The sequence below is a fragment of the Cavia porcellus genome, unplaced genomic scaffold (genome assembly GCF_034190915.1).
Source record: "Cavia porcellus strain 051 isolate PalLab524CR breed Dunkin Hartley unplaced genomic scaffold, mCavPor4.1 scaffold_15, whole genome shotgun sequence".
Classification (NCBI taxonomy): domain Eukaryota; kingdom Metazoa; phylum Chordata; class Mammalia; order Rodentia; family Caviidae; genus Cavia; species Cavia porcellus.
This window is the reverse complement of record NW_026947498.1, coordinates 35,613,892-35,631,356: the sequence shown is the minus strand read 5'-3', so window position 1 is coordinate 35,631,356 and position 17,465 is coordinate 35,613,892. Positions and strand designations below refer to the sequence as shown.

At 33.2% G+C, this 17,465-nt stretch overlaps 1 protein-coding gene across 2 annotated transcripts in view; it reads right to left on the bottom strand.

The window, feature by feature from the left end:
- The window catches only part of Epha3 (EPH receptor A3), a 368,574-nt gene that overhangs the window by 255,033 nt on the left and 96,076 nt on the right, over positions 1-17,465 (bottom strand). For both annotated transcript variants that reach the window (XM_063224777.1, XM_063224778.1), the window contains exon 3: positions 3,294-3,954. In XM_063224777.1, coding sequence (XP_063080847.1) covers positions 3,294-3,954 — 661 coding nt within the window. The remainder of the gene's footprint in view (positions 1-3,293; positions 3,955-17,465) is intronic.

The following is a 17,465-nucleotide window of genomic DNA, read 5'->3' as shown; positions in this document are numbered from 1 at the left end:
TTTTGGTGTTTGCTACTAATGTAACAAACAAGGAATAAAGTTACTATTTCACAATGAATTTGTACATATAAAACAAAGGAATAGATTTTTCAGTGACATTAATAAGTTATTTTTGGTACATTAAGTCTAAATAAATCTGTATAAGCAGAATTTATAGTAGCCTCTAGCTATGCACTTCAAATGTAATTAATATTCAGTATAAAAAACCATTAGCATTCTTGATTTTTTTTACAGATTAAATCAAAATACATGTTATAATTCATAATGATGAAAAATAAAAAGTAAAAAAAAGATCTTGGTGTATTTTTGAGTTGACCCCGAAATTTCCCAAAAATATTCCAAAACAAAAAGCTAATGAAGTTATTCTGGTTTATAAGAAATTTTAAAGTTGTTGCAAGTGAAACAATAAGGTAAAGTCTTGACTATCCATTATAGAGAGAAAAGATCAGAGGATTTAGGTTCGCTAATTCACTTTGTAATTTTAATCTTTCAGCATTCTTTTTTTTAAAGGAGGTTTCTGACATTCCACAAAAGCAGCTCAAGCTGCCATTGACCGAGCTTCATCTAACAAGTTACCCCAGAGTCCAGCACACAGTCCTGGTAAGTTTTAAGCTGAACACTCTCCTATGAGGGATACTTTGCTTAAACAGAAGACATATTTTTAAAATAATAAATTAGAGAAATTTCTAGTAAATAAAGTCTAATGGACGATTATTTGCTAACTTTCACATTATCTTTTATCAGTTAAGCTGATGTAGTTACATTTTATATGAACTTCTATATTACCGTGTTTACAGTAATAAGTATTTTTACCTTATTGGGGTTGTTTTTTCTGTTTTCACTATGCTTGTCATGGAATTACAGAATAATTCTTTAGCTACCAATATTTCTTTCTTCTTCCCTTATTTCCTCACTCTAAACAATCCCTGAAGGTTAAAGCTGAACTATGTTCTACTCTTAGCTTTCTTGAAAACTCTCTCCCTTAGTTAAATATCAAATAAAAACAAATCAATGCAAAATGAAAAAAGAGTAAACATAATAAACATTTTATTGTGAAAAATTTTAATTTACATGACTCTTTTTCTTTCCCAAGAATATCAGTAAATTGTATTTCAGTTTAAATTCTCACTGATTTAATTCTGTTTAATAAATTACTTAAAAATCTATGTCCCTTTAGAGGCTGTGGAAAAACATTTCTTAAATTCACACATACACAAACACACACATTTATAAACTATGAAACAAATAAATTTAGCACTGGTATTATTCATAATTCTTTTTCTTGTGTCAGTGTAAGACTGGACACATCTCATGGGCTCAATAAAATTCATTTAAATAAGTGGTCAAAGTATATTCTCTAATAATTTAACCTATTTCAGATGAATGGATTATTATAAAATTATACATTATAAAAACATAGATATAATCCCAAGGTTAGAATTCTGCTCCTGTATAAAGTTGTTTTGATTTTCAATATTATCTTTATTATTTTAAAATCAATAGATTGTTGAGTGCAAAACATTTTTATCAATATATTTATTTTCCTATAAAATAGATATTGTAATATTTTCATCATTTAGTGTACTGGACACCATCACAATTATTTGCTAGATTGGCATACATAATTTGGAGAACTTTAGTGCTAAAGTCTGAAAATGGCCCAGTAATGCAGTTTAGATATTTAAGATATTCCAGGACACAAACCCAGAAAACAATGCTCTTGTGAGCCTCCTATGTATTTTGATGTCTTAAAACATTTATTCAATAAACAAATTACAAATATTGCCTTGTGGAGTGACTAAATTGTACAAAGTATCTAGCCTTTTCTTTGTAGCTCAAAGTTTTCAGACATAATAGAAATGAGTACAAAATCTGAATGCAAAATCTTTGCATAATTAACAATTCCCATGATTAATTTTGAAATTAATCTTCTTCCACTACAGTGGCAAGGCACATTGTACCTCTTGTAGAAGATGAAGAAGATTTATTAGTCTCTCTTGCATGAAAATTATTCATTTATGTATCTGGCTTTCATACTAGATTGTGAGCTCCTGAAAGGTAAATAAAATAACTTATTCATCTATATCTCTCCTGCGCCTAGCACATTATTACTTTATTATTTTTTCTATATTCAACAGCATATTTTATGATCTATTCATATACTTTAAAAGGCAAATATATATTATATTATATTATATTATATTATATTATATACTTTTCTTCTACATGGGCTTACAAACAGTGACTAATAAATGCCTGTAAGTAGAATGTTCTTTTGACAGAGTGCAACAGCAAACAAAGGTACTGAAATGGTCAAAATTCTAAAGATTGTGTACTGAAGTTTTCTTATATATTCATTTATACCTTTAGAATATACTTTCAGAATATTTCAGATCTTTTATATCATCAAATGCAAAGATGCATTAATAAGAATAAACATAATGGCAAAATTCAGATTCTCTTTAATTACTGTAAATATAAAGTTACAACTAAGGTGAGATACAGGTGTTGCCCTTGTCAGTAAAATTGGCGAAATAATGGACCAAAATGAAGTTATACCTACAGCAGTGAAGGCGAGACTTTTAGAAAAGTGCCCAAAGTGCAACTGAGAGCTCACTATTAAAAAGTGTCAGCGTTGCAATTAAACCTGATTATTGAGGTTCTGCTTTAGAAAAACAACTTATACATTAACATCTTTTGTCTTAAAAGAACACAATAGCATGTGTGTCATAAGTTTGTTATCACTTGCTAAAGTATATACAACAGGAATAATTTATCAGGACTAGATTCTTAAATCGCGGAATTTTCCCATTAATACTTAATAGGTAATTCTTCTTTGATGGTCATGTGCTGTGTTTCATAGTGAGTAAGTAAAAACTGTTATGATTTAGATGAACAAAAATATAGTCACCACAATATCTAGCTATGTTAAAACTATGTTAGCTGAATACCAAAGATGTTTCCACCTTCTACCTAAAAGAAACATGTTTTTTCTCTATTGTTGGAACAGAGTTAGATTACTATCAGGGTTGAAAAGCAAGAAAAACGTGACAGTAGTATATATGGCACCTCTATATGGTATGGCCCACCACCATATAACCAAGCATAATATTTCTACAATAAACCATGAGTCAACATATGAGGTGAGATAAATTTAATATGCGAATAGAGTGTGGTCAGTTTGAGGCATGTTTACTATAAATGAGCTCAAACTGGGTTTGTTTCCTTTCCCCTGATGATAAACTTACAGGTGAAAAATACCACTCATAGGAAAACAGTAGGCTGTATCTTACCTTGGCACACAAAACCTCTCTCTTCATAACCAGCATCACAGGAGCACTTGCCAATGGGTACGAGCCATTCACCTTCTGTACTGCAGTACATCCTGGGAGGATCTTCCTCCTTAGAATTGTTGACACAGGAACCTCTAACCTCCACCAGGGACTGGGAGTCCATGGGCACTGTGTCAGGAAACATGGCCAAATTCTTCACTGTAAAGGGGCACTTTTTGAAGTACACCCTCACAGAAACCAAAGCAACACAAGCACCAACATCTTGAAAAGCCAAATAAAATCCTTTTTTGTTGACAGGACCTACTTCTCTAATCTCAGTGTTGAGTTTAAGAATACGATCCCCAAGGTCCATCTGAGTGAAGCTTTCATCAGCTGCAATGGTGTCAATCTTTGTAAACTGGTGCTCTCGGAACTTGACTCCATGATCATCGTCAGACTCCATGTAGTACAAGTTGAAAGTCTCTTTGCATGTCCCCAAGACCAATGGAATACTATTGCAGTCCCGCAGAGTGAACTTGAGCTCTACATAGATCTTCTGGGCTGAGTTCCTGGGGACCCAGTTTGTCCTCAGCCAGTTATTTTGACTGTGATCCATGACATTGCATACCTGGTAAGTCCTGATAGGTGTGTAATGTTCATCAACACCACTTATCTCTTCCCACTGAAGAAGCAAAGAAAGTGGTAGAGAGGTAGAATTAAGAAGTGGTAGACAGCAAACCAATCACAAACACTAGATGCAACCATCTCCATGACTGCATGAGGCATGGCAGGGGGTCCACCTAGACACAAACCATAACACTTATCAAGGTCAAACCCTGAAATAAGTTCCCTCCAATCATACTACACTATGGTTTTGTTGTATATGTATTGTTTGTTCATTTTCATAAACAGAAAATAATTTTGACAGTTCTGGTAAATTTCATGTACAGTGAATCTGGGTTCTGCCCTTAACCATGTATCTTTTTGCATATTTTAAAAGGTATTTAAGTCATTTCCATTGATCCATGTTGGAAAACCAGGAGAGAAAATTTAAGTAAGAATGTGAAAATGTCAAAAATCTCCCCAAAAAATAAAAACTTAAAGAGTTATGCATGCAGAACAAAAGACATGGTATAGTATACATTTCAAATTTAATGTTTTATACTCAGATTTTACATAGTCAATAAACATACAATTATATGTTTTGCTGTTGTTATTACGGTAATTTAGGTTATACAAATACAATATTTTCTCACTACAAATAACTTGAAAATTTCAAGCCTTCTTAGAAGAGTAAAGTAATATTTATGTTATTTCACTTTTTTTAGAACAGATTTTGAAGTTTTAACTCTACATTATATTGTTTATATTACTTATGATCCTACAACTATTATGCCAGCTGTTTCAAACCATTATCCTTGTGTCTATATTTTCTTTTCACCATGTCCAATATTTTCTCCTGCTTCCAGAAAAAAACATTTTTGACATTTTGTGAACTCAAAATCTTATATGCTTCCCTTTTTAACTATGCAGAAACTTTTAACCTGTGTAGTTTGGCATTTGCATTTCTTCACAAAGTTTCCAATGTACGTGTTAATTCTTTTAAAGTTTGAATCAAAATTAGTAATTACATTTTCCCTTACATATGTCCCATGTTCATATCAATGTGAATTCGTCTACTGTTTTCAAGAATTGTTGTTGGATGTTCTGTCCTCTATTCCCATGTCTATGAAATAACTCCCCTGAACTATTCTTTTTTCTGTTCCTATAACCCTTTGTTTCTTGAGGAAATTTCTTGGAAAATATACATTTTCTCAATGCAAATTTAATTACAAAGTGTGGCTAAGTTAGTTTAGGTTTATTTAATAAACATTTGGTAAATTTTGACCTCTTTGTTTCTGTCATGGTACACAGCAAAAAAAAAAAAAAAAAAAAAAAACTTCACTTTTTGGGAAATTACAAAACATGATATATACATGGATGGGAGAATGTATAATTTCCATGAGAAAGTGTTTTATTTTATAGATTAATCTATTGAAAATCTTATAATAAATACTACTTTAGATTTTTCCCCACTATTTTTACCAACAAAAAGAGTTTTAAACAATTTTAACCAAATAAACAGCATTTAAAGTATATTGATAATATTTCTTTTTGTGAAAGCAACACATGAATTTCTAACCATAAATTCTAAACAAAAATAAGATTAAACATTATTTAATTAAATTGGTGGTGATAACCACAAATTAAGAAAGATGCTACTTATTTGACTCTTAGACAACTTTAGGAAAATTATCTCAGGTTCTCAAATTATCAAAAAAATTACCTGGACCAGGTAGTATGAGAAACATGCTTAACATTTTCTAGTTCTCCCTGCCTTACTTTAATAACTTACAAAACAAAATGAGTTTTTAAAAAGCAGCACTTATTTTGTAATATTAATCATCTAGAATCTAGGCTGTAAAATAGGTACTTATTTTATGGAGACAAAAATGATTTAGTTTTATCATTAAACCAAAGGTTGACCCAACTAGGAACAAAGTGTGACACTATAAACTCTGAAACAACATACATGATCTATATACATCTGCATATGAGGAAAGACAATATTCAGACAAATAGGTAATTTTAATAATTACCTATGTACTATTTGTGAATATTTAGTCTATAGATGTATAGGAAGCTTTTCAGAAGAAAAATGTAAAAGGAGAGTCTTGATTCTAAGAACTTAACACTGAAGCGTCTGTACTGGTATTAGCAAAGCCACATTTAAAGCAAAATTGAGATGAAAGTTCAATACAACATAAAGAAAAAAGTGAAGAATTGGTACACCATGGTATAAAGTCTTTATTATGTGGTGTCATCTCTATTAGAAAGTATGACCTTGGGAAAAATCCCAAAGTCACATGATGCCAGGGGAAGCACACCACCAAGCTTTACAAGTCTGACTTTCACCTAGATGGCATGTAGTAGCAGCATTCACTGCATTTTTGATCATATGTGATGAAGACAGTCATGAAAGAAGACTTCCAGAAACTGCTTCAGAAAGTGGCAAAACCAATAGGACAAAGTGTCTAAAACAAAGAGCAGTACTTTGAGGGTGATTATTGGTGGTATTTTTCTGATCAAAATAATAGTTTTAAATTTAAGCATTTATCATACATTTCAGTCATAACTCATATCTTTATATTGGCTCTATAGTGACATCATCAAGTATAAAGCTAGGAAAAGCCCTGGACGGTATGATTACTTTGAACCTGACAATGTTATTTGAAAATAAGTTGTTTGCCTTTAACATTTTTAAAGTCAAGATTTCTGATAAGAATGGATGAGTTTACACTTCACAAATCATTTGCAAATTCATTTTACTATTAATATTGTTTTCCTAGACATAAAACAGCATGTGGTGTGTGGGGTTTTCATAATTTGATGTAAAATATTATTTTAATCATGGAGCTCTTGTTGTAGTGTAAGTTAAGCAAGCTATAACAGGTCTTTGAATGCAGAAGTATAAACAAGAAAGTAAGGCAAATGACACAGGATGCTTTGCACATAAATGGTTCTGCAGAGCAATTATCACTTCATTAATTTGTAATGAAGTCCAAATTGCCTGTAATTGATGGTGGCTTACCATCTCCAACCACTTGTAAAAAATAGCAAGTCTCTAACTCCAGCATTTCCCTGGTACAAGAGACAATAGAAATAAAATCCTTAAGTGAGCATTTTTGATAGCAGCAAAACAATAAGCATTATTTAGAGATGTAGTGATTTCAAGAATACTCAGATTTACCATATCTTCCTATTCTTAGCACTAGTGAGTAACACTCAGATTATTAGGGATGTTTTATTGTAATAATAATAGTCTCAAGGTAGACTTGGAAAAAGTAAATAGGTGACATTTAACATTGATGATAATATAGAAATTACCAGTTGACACCTTTGTTCTCCTCATTATCATAGACCTTAAAAAACCTCTGCCAGTTATTATCTTTGGTAGAAGATAGATGTAGGAAAACCTTGAAATACTTTCTAAAGCTTGAACTTCCTAAAATCATCGCTTCTGAGTTAGTAGCTCTTATTAGTAGATTGCAGAGTTTAGAGCTGAGTATTCTTGCTGTTGTTATTCCTGAGTATTACAATTGTAGAGAACCCATGTTTCCAAACTTTCCGTGGAGAATTCATCCTGAAATTTATTCCCAACAGCACAATCCCAGTGAATTTCATGAAAAGAAGAGTATGGAGCAAAGAAAATTCATTATTTATATTTTCTAGAGAAGTACAGTTCCCTATCACTTTGGATAAATTTATTTTTTGAAAGAAGCATACATTTTGATAATGTGTTTAATATCTATAATTCTGAATGAAATATCTCAGTATAGTTAAGGAGCTATTTTATTGTTGACATTACTTCTTTTCATAGGTAACATGTGTAACTAGTTTCTGATAGAATATAAGGGCAAAAAATGTCAAATTTTATAAATAGGAAGAAGCTGAAGTACAGTTAGTGCATAGCCAGGGGTCTTTGGGAAATGTTAGTAAGATGAGAAGAGACAGTGTTTTAAAATTTTTCAGATAGCTTAAAAAGAAAATAAAATCACTACTATACTTATATTTATAGTAAAAACTTCATATTTCAAGAAATAAGCAGTTCTATACTTTATTGAATATTGATGATTAATCTCCACTAAATATCTGTGATATTATTTATATTATTTCCTTCCCCACTCCTATAATTTATTCTTATGTTTTTCCTCCTATATACAGCTATATTTATTGTAAATATTCAGTGTTCACTGTAGAAATATTTGATCATTTGCCATGAAGATGCATTTTATGAGTGAAGATGTATAACCTCACATTTCCTGTTACGATCACAGATATAGCTATAAAAAGCACTGAATTTCTATTTATTCATAGTTTTATCACATTTTAGTCTCAAAAATACAAACACATACACACACTCATTTTATTGTAAATGTAATTATAAATGTACAGTGCAAAAATATTGAGTCATTTAAAACAGTTGAGACAAATGAGAAATAAAATTATAGAATTTGTTATTTGGTACGTATGATTGTCAAATAAGAGGTCTACATCTGTGGTACGTATGATTGTCAAATAAGAGGTCTACATCTGGGCCAGTAAGAGAGAAGGTGGATTTTGATGTTGGAAAATAGAATAAATGACAAAATGTGGGCCACAGTCTCAGGACACAAATATTCATAAAGGACATGTCTGGGATAGCATGGCCAGTGATTTTAGCAATGATGCTGAGTATGTATTCTTTAATTCATCCTTGATCTCTAAGCATCTGTAGAAGTTTAATGATGGCATTAGAACTGACTTATTACTTATAAGGAGGACAATAGCATAGTTGAGGTAAAGTATGCTGAAAAGAGTCAAAAAAACAACAAATAAGTGTAAGAACCAGATTGATTGTTAATGAAAAAGACAACAAAGATTTTTCGAATGTAAGATCAGCAATTAAAACTAGAATAATATAAACTCTTTCTTTAAGTTTTCAGAAACATGAGGAAGGCTGTGGACATTTCTGCAGTGTAACAGAATGCAGGCTTATAAAGATGTAGTGCATCCAGGAAGTTTGGGCCGCCGGGGCGTGGATCCTTGGGTTCCCTAACACCCTTGCCTTGGATCTTCTGTTTCTGCTGTGTTTCCTTCTTAGCTGTTCTCTTCCTACATGGGACTAGACGATATTATGCTAAGATATAAAGGCTGTCACTATGACTCTTTACTTCTACTGCAGTATGTCTAATTCTATTTCAGTGATGCTCATTCTTGAATAACTCTTAACCAGAGGCTGTTTCAGATAATGTTTCATGGGTCATTGTGTAAACTTATTTTTTTTTTTTTGCTCTGTTTTGATTTAGTTGGAGAGGTGATTTAAAATCCTTTTCTACAGGCCAATGATACTTATCCCTTTGTGAACTGAGTTTTTAACTGCCAAACTCTACTTTATCTGATGGGAATTCCAACATTAGGATGCATGACTTCAGTGTCCTCATAGAATTTATCTGAAAGATTTCTCATGTCTCTGAAGCATGACTTTGCCTCAGACCTCATCCTCTCACTTTTTACTTTAGATTTACCAAGGCCCAGTCATGATGTCTACCACCTACAAAACACTGTAATGCAGTACTGTAACAAACCAAATAAATCAAATTGTAAAATTCTACTTCTAACTATTGGTAAATGAAAAGCAGGCATCACAAAAACATTAACAGTCTGTATGGGGGGAGCTACTTTCAAGATTATATTTTTGTATGAATTAAAGAGAATTGATGTTAGACATAATACTCTGTTTATAATTTGCCATACTTTTTGATAATTCCTCACCTTGATTCATCTGTGGTGTCTTGTGATTTTTAAAATACGTCAGGAATACCAGTCTTATTCAACTCTGCATGCATGTGTTAAATATTTATGTGGAAATATTTTAGGTTAGAAACTGTGGATAATAAAAAAAGACTAAATGCGATTTTTGTCAACCAGAAGTTGATGTAAAAGGGTGTGTAATTATCACACATGGTAGTTGATATTTCAACTTGAGATGCTGTGAGAGGCTGTGGGTCAAGGAAGGGCTGTTGTGTGATGGAAGGTTTCAGAAAATCATTACCAGAGAAGCAAAGAAAGGGTAGAATGTCTCAAACCCTTTTAATGTTCAATATCCTGTACTGAAGAAAAAAGAGCAGACCTTGAGACATCTCATTAAAAACATTCAAACGAGAGTATTAAAAATGACTTGTACTGAATGAACATGCACTCAATTTTCCTAAAAGATTATAGAAATATTTAATATATATATATATTAAATATACATGAATATATATGGAGTAACAGTTTCTTATATTGGAATTTTTTGACTATTAAAATATTTTGGAAAGATTCTTATTCATACTGAAGTATATAACATAAACACACAAAAAGTACAAATATATGTATGCAAATAAGTGTACTTTTAATGACTGTGAAATAATATACAGATTAAACTTTCCTTCAAGAACATTCAGTTTATACTTATTTATTAATGTTTATTTGCCGAGTTTTGTATTAACACTGTAGTAATGAAAGAAATGGGCATGTCATCTTAAGAAGCATACCGATACCAGTATTAGCCACTACTATTTGATATAAGATGTGCATTCATTTTTTTAATTCATTGTTCTTTTTCTTTTACATGGTGTTTGGTTAGGATCAGTTTTCCTTTCCAAACATCTGTGCCTCTAACAAAATAAGTGCTCATAGAAATTTGGTAAAATAAAAAGGCTATGTTATATCAAAACTAAGCATACATAGCATTAAAAATACAGATTAATTTCAATTATATATGACCCTGAACTTAAGTATCACTACTTTGGAGAGACATGCCTTAGAAAGTGACCCTAACTAAGGACTGCAAGATCCATGCCAAGTTTTGTTTTTGAGGGAAGACTGAGATAAGTTCCTGGAAAATATAAGCCAATGAGTTTATGATAAAGATTTTTGGCATTAATCATGAAAAAATTTTGTAATATAAAGAAAAGGAATATGCAGAATGGGAATGGAAAAAAAAATCCAAAGCATTAGTAGCCAGAGGAATTGGAAAGATTTAAGATACCAAGATGTAAAAGTTGCTCTCAGGGATTCATACATAAATTCAATAGTAACAATTTTTCAATTAAATGTGTTTTAATTAAATGATTTTATTTTTTATTGACGTCAATGCCATGTCAATGACAAAAGAATGGCAAGAAAAGTATAATTTCCAATAGAGTGGTTTGAATTTTAAAGAATGAAATATTTATATTTCTAATGTCAAGATTTTCAATATTAATCATTTTGAAACTAACCATCAAGCTTAGCATTACCTGTAGATAACTTCAACAAGGTAAAGGAGTATGATTAAAGCAGTATATAATAAATTATTTATTGCATAAAAGGAAGGAAAAATATCATTGCCTGCATTCATCAGGGATCTTCTCATTCTGTCTTACTGTTCATGTATACCAACTGGCTTCACTTTTTTTAGAAGAAATTTCTCTTATATATTGGGGAACAGAATAATGTGACTACAATGTTTCTAATTCTTGGGAAAATGCTCAAGTAAAAATTGTTTAATAACAAAGTAGTCTTAGAATTCAGTATAGCTGTCTGAAAATGAGAGAAAATGTTATGCACATTGGGTTAACTTGTCTACACTGAAAACTGTGCTCAGATGGACATTTATAGAATTATTACAAATGGCCAACTACTTAGAAATTAATGCATAGCAGTGACAGCAGTACATTTCATATCGGCTGTGAGATTCATGTAATTTCCTGCTATGATAATGGGTCACAGCCACAGTAATTCATAGCAATTTACAATATACCTGTGGAGCACTCACAGTGACAAAAATGAAATTAAATCATTTCACCATGGGACACATGCTACTTTTACAGATATTCAGATAGCAAGTATATACTTTAACCAAGTAAGTGCAGTTCTTAAGAGCATTTGTCTGAGAGGTAGAGCACCAATTTTAAAGCTACAGGGACTTTTTTGCTGCTATTTTTCCCTGAAGGATAAAAACCATGCTTTAGAGAAACATTAAAACCTGTTACCCAGTGGATATTAAGTATGATACATTGAAGGGTTTAAGCTTTAAAGGTAGGCAAATCCTTAGTTTGAAACACAGCTGTGCTACTCAATAATTGAAACATTTAATATACTATTAAATTTACACATTGACAAAATGGAAAAACTAATTATAAATGCTATATAGTCATGTGAACAAAGTAGATTTTCCATTGAAAGTGGTTATAACAACGTGGAATACATGGCAAGCAGTAAACAAATTTTGTTATCCTGCTAAATCTGGGTTAAACAAAAATGTCTTTGGAATATACTGTTTTTTAAAATATATAATAAGGATACATTTTTAATTCAAACTTTCTCTATTCTCTACTTTTTTATGTTTCTAGATTTTCTTTTTTTTTTTTTTGTTTTGTCTTTTTCATTTTTATCAGTACCAGGGATCGAACTCACGACTGCCTGCTTGCAAGGCAGGCGCTTATGCCGCTGAGCTAAATTCCTAGCCCCTTAGATTTTCTTAAAATATATTAATGATCACTAATATTTCTCAAAAAGGTCAGTTTGTTCTACTGTTTTGATGTTCAATAATTACAAAAGCCTGATAGTTAGCTGTTTTCCATTTTCATTATAAATCAGTCTATTATTTTCTACCTATAATAAATTTGATCCTCTAAAGTCTATTAAAAGTTTTGATAATAATATTTCATGTTTCCAGGCTTATGTTTTTATAATTTATCAGACATTTAGTTCACGTCTTTGGGCTATTGTGCTTTTTAAAATAAAATTATATAAAGATTTATATGTGTCAATGGACACATTTTCTAATTCAATAAAAATAATATAAATATTTTTCTGTTTTTTTCTTCTACTAGACAGTATGATAAACTTCAGTTATATTAGGTCTAAAATGGAAATAATGATATTAAACATTTTATAGATTGCCTAGTTGTTTAGTAAATAATTTAAAACTTACTGATAGTTAATAGGTACTTAAATTGTCATCTGATATTTACATAAAACAAATGTGTATTAAGCACTTAAATTTATGAGGCATATAGTTTTCTGGCAGTACATTATTATGAAGAGGCAGAAACCATAGCTTTTGAAAATGTATAGTATAAGAAAGAAAATTACATATAAGAATAAAAATCCAATGTTACAGTCATTCATTCATTCAAAATTTTATCATGGGTCAGATATTCTACTATGCCCTGGAGATCACCAACTCCATGGGGAAAAATAATAAAGCCACTACTGTTTTCATGGAGCTTATGTTCTAGCAAAATACACACACACACACACACACACACACACACACACACACACACACGCACGCACTAGAGGAGATAGCGATACTCATTATAAAGAAAACAAATATAAAACCCAGAGAGGAGGATAGAGGCTGATAAAAGTGATGACAATGTTTCACACAGAGTAAGAGGGGTTAAGTTTTCATTTCTGAGGACACTTGAATGAAATGAGAAACTAGGTCAGGAGGACATCTGCAGACACAGTGCTCCAGGTTCGGAGGACAGAAAGCCAAAGTGCTGTGGGCCATGTTACTCAGGCATAGGAAGGAGGTTGCTGTGCCTAAAGCTGAGCGTCTGGGTGGCAATAATGACACAGTGCATCAGGAAGGTGTTCAGTACACGATTACATAGGTCCTCCTAGGCGACATGAGGGGCTTTGGTTATCCTCAGATGGCAATTCACAAAAGGGTTTGCACAGAGGAATAACATAATCTGAATCATGATATAAAAATGTCTGTGTCAGTGTGGAACAGAACTGCTATGAGCAAAGGTCTGCAAAATGAATCCTTATGTTATGCTATTAAATAGTGAGATGACAGAGAACAGAGCCTAGATAAGATAGGATTTGTGGAAATGGGGACGACAGAGCAGGTTCTGGAGATCTTTTGATAGTTGAATGTAAGGTGTTGATGATAAATTATGGACCATGAGAGAAAGGAAGGGAATGAGGTTATTTCTCCAAAAGCTGGCAAACCCCAGGGTGAGAACCAAAGAAAGACAACAGCAGCCAGCAGGTGGCACTTGAGAAAAAAGGTTAAACACAAGTGACATTTTGATCCATAAAAGAGGTAGGAAGAGGCAAAAGTACGTTCAGGCGTGGAAGTGGTGAGGAAGAGGCACAAAAACACAAACACAAACTGAGCTCGGGGATCTGTAAGTAGCTGCAACGAGAGACGAAGCTTCTCCCTTAAGTATTAATTCAACATATATTCATCAAACACATAACAGGCACTAGCGACCCTACGAAGCCCTAGAATTATACCAGTGAACAAAAGCTGAAATCATGCTCCTCAAGACAGTGAGAGAGAAGGGTAAAAGCGAGATCAGAGGACAGGGGTTGTAGCTTATCAGTAGAGCACTTGCTTAGCACACACAAAGTCCTACGTTCAGTTCTCAGTATGAGAGGGAGGGAGAGAGAGGTAGAGAAAGAGAGATGAAATTTCTTTGTTATATAGTGCTGTTTTAAGAGGAAGCGATGGAGGAGGAAAAGAAAGCAGGCAATTTTGTATATTGAGAGAAAGAAAAAAAATGACGTTCATGAAGTTTTACTGCAAAGGTTATATTTACATGAAGATTTGAAAGGACGGTATGGGGCAGGAAGAACTGGATGTATCTGAGCAAAGGCACATAGAAATAGGAATGTTAAGGAAAGAACATTCAAGGCATGAGAACTAGAGATGGAGAGTCCTGTGTTGGGGTGGAAGTAATTTGTAGGTCCTAGTGTTACGCGGTAGTTGAGCTCGTTAGAAATATTAGGGCAGTCAGACTGAGCTGATCCTTCAAAGGAGCCAGTGCAGAAGTTCAGATATCTTGCAGCCTTGGAAAGACAAACACCTCCTGCTGTGGGCCAGATCTCAAGACAAAAGGGGAAGCAAATACAACCACACCCTAAGGATTGAGAGTCCAAAGGATTCTTTATCACCCTGAGGAAGTCAGGAGTCAGCATGCTAACCCTTACAGGAAGGGTCACTGCTGTTCCTCCATTTGTTCCTGATTTAATCAATTTTACCTGAGCAATTATATTATTGGTTGAACACAGTTCTGTCCCACCTTATGCCCACTTTGTGAGTTCTCATTTTTCCCCACCTTGGACCCAACTCACCTCATGATTTTACCCTATAAAAGTCCCTAGAAAAGACAGAGTCCTTGGCAACCCACTTGGGACCCCTTCTTTTCTCTCTCTGACAGAAGCTTCTTTTCTTTCAATAAATATATTCTGCTTTTAAATTCCATTGTTCTTAAAATGCATTCTTCAATTTTAGAGAACATGAACTCATGCTGGACATATAATAAGTTGGGAGCTTCATTCCTCTATATCACTTCTTTATGTTGTGGGTGATGAGTATTTTGTCTGAACAAGGAGAAAGTGGACTAAGACAATAACATTGTAGACTAAAGAAATTATTAAATTATTTAAAAGTGTTCATGTGACAAATTATAGAAAAGAGTGGATAAAATCAAAATTGATGTATGACTATATGGAATTGTCATGGTCAAACTCTGTGAAATGAACACTCATTCATTAAAATAAGCTTCTTTAAAAATGAAGTACTTATGTGGACAAACAGTAGTCTTTTGCTCTTTTGCCACTCCGTTGCTCTTCAACAGTAAGTTTCTGTATTAACATAAATGTCTCTCTTGTATATATATATATGCCAATTTCAGGTGACATCTATTTACTGAATATTAAGATCGTTCACTTGTACAACGCTCAGACTCAACTTTCTTGTTCACCCCATTCTTTTGTTTCTTTTTCTTTTGGTTAATTGTCCAAGCTTACAATTTATTATTTCACATATAAGGCATTTCACATTATATGTGAAAACTTCCTCTAAGCTTTCCAGGACCATCTGATAACTGCTAATGATCAGGCCGTCATACTTCCACATGTCCCAGTATGTTAAATGATCAAACAGTTCTGCCTCAGCTTCTTGGAAACCTGCTTTCCCACAGCTCTGCTCATTTGCTCAGACCTGGAGTAATCTGTAGGGCTGGTACATAAATGCCACCTGCTGATTTCCTCAGTTTCTCTCCTCTTAGATTTCCTGTTTCCTGAATCTTATTTCTTTCTACTTCTTAGTTAAGTCCTTCATTTTGGTGAGATACGTTCTCAATCTTTCTGAAAAATGCAGGTAAATATTTGGAGGCCCCTTGACCTAGGCCAGTTTGTAGGGCTTACCTGAGTTCCACATGGAACAAAAAGGGCACTTGGATTTTTACCTTAAATTACTTTGATTTATACTAAAGCAGTAAACGATATTAAAAATGTACAGGATTTACATATGAGATTTGAATAAGTGAGTTTTCGTTGTTTCAATTGTGGGCCAAGTTTCATGGTCCACTTAGTCCAGTTACAGTCTGCAAACCCGGGGTCACAAATGTTTCAGTTTGTAACTGGGTATTTCCTGCTTTTTATTACAATAGCTTGATGGGTGGGGACATGGCAACATTCAAAAGTCTGCCTAATGTACTCCATTTATTACTAGAGCATTTCATAGCTCTTATTTATTTTTTATTCTGTGAGCTCAAAATTAATAATTTGGCTGGATAGAATACTCTAGATTGAGAATAAGTTTTCCACAGAGTTTTGAGTGTTTGGCCTGATTACTCTTTAGCATCAAATGTTGCTTTTAAGTAACCCAGACTTTTTTTATTCCATTGTATAAGTTTTCTTCCTCCATTTTGGTCCTTCTTTCTAACCAATTGAGCTTACTCTTCAGTTTAGGAATGGCAGATTTGGTAAGTGTTGGCTCTCTTTAAATGTAACAACCTCTAGGCATTGTAGCACATGTCTGCAATCCCAACACTTGGGAAACTGAGGCAGGAGGATCACCTTGAGTTGAAGTTATGATTAGATCAAATATAACACTCTCATTGGCCATGGCAGACAAGGCTTTAATATATTTCTGTACAGAAGATACATATCTTCTTTGTCTCTATCTGTATGAATAGGTTTCTATGAATACCTCTGTGAATGCGTATAGATTGTATATGTATATACATTTGCCTGCTGACATATAGGAAGAAATTTATCATTAGATACTAAATCATGTAATTATGGCAACTGAGAGTTCCTATCTGCTGCTGGTGTGGCTCAGAGGTGTGGAAGCTGGAGAGCCCGTGTTGTTGCTTCTGTCCAGATGGAAAACCTAGAAACTGGCAGTGCTGTGGGTAGGAGAAACTTTAGGCAGCCGCTCCAAATAACTAGTAGGCAAAGGGAGACTGAATTATCTTTGCCTGCCAGATTGAAATGCTACCTAGATTCAGCCTTCTTTTGAAGTTAATTCCACTTTCCTTTACCTTTGGCTTCTGTGTAGGCTCTCAGTTGATGGTACCCACTACACTGGTCAATCAGTTTTCTTTGCTCTGCCAATTTGAAAGCTAATCTCCTCTACATACACCTTCCCAGATACATCCAGAGACAATGCTTAACCATATCTGGGAATCTCATGACCCAGTTGACCTATAAAATTAACCCATTAGGGTTAATGGCCAAGTGGTGAATGAGTAAAAAAATAAATACAGAGGTCCCACACTTAGCCCAAGAATATGGTCAGTTCTATATATCTTTTAGCTTGCCTTACAAGCTCTA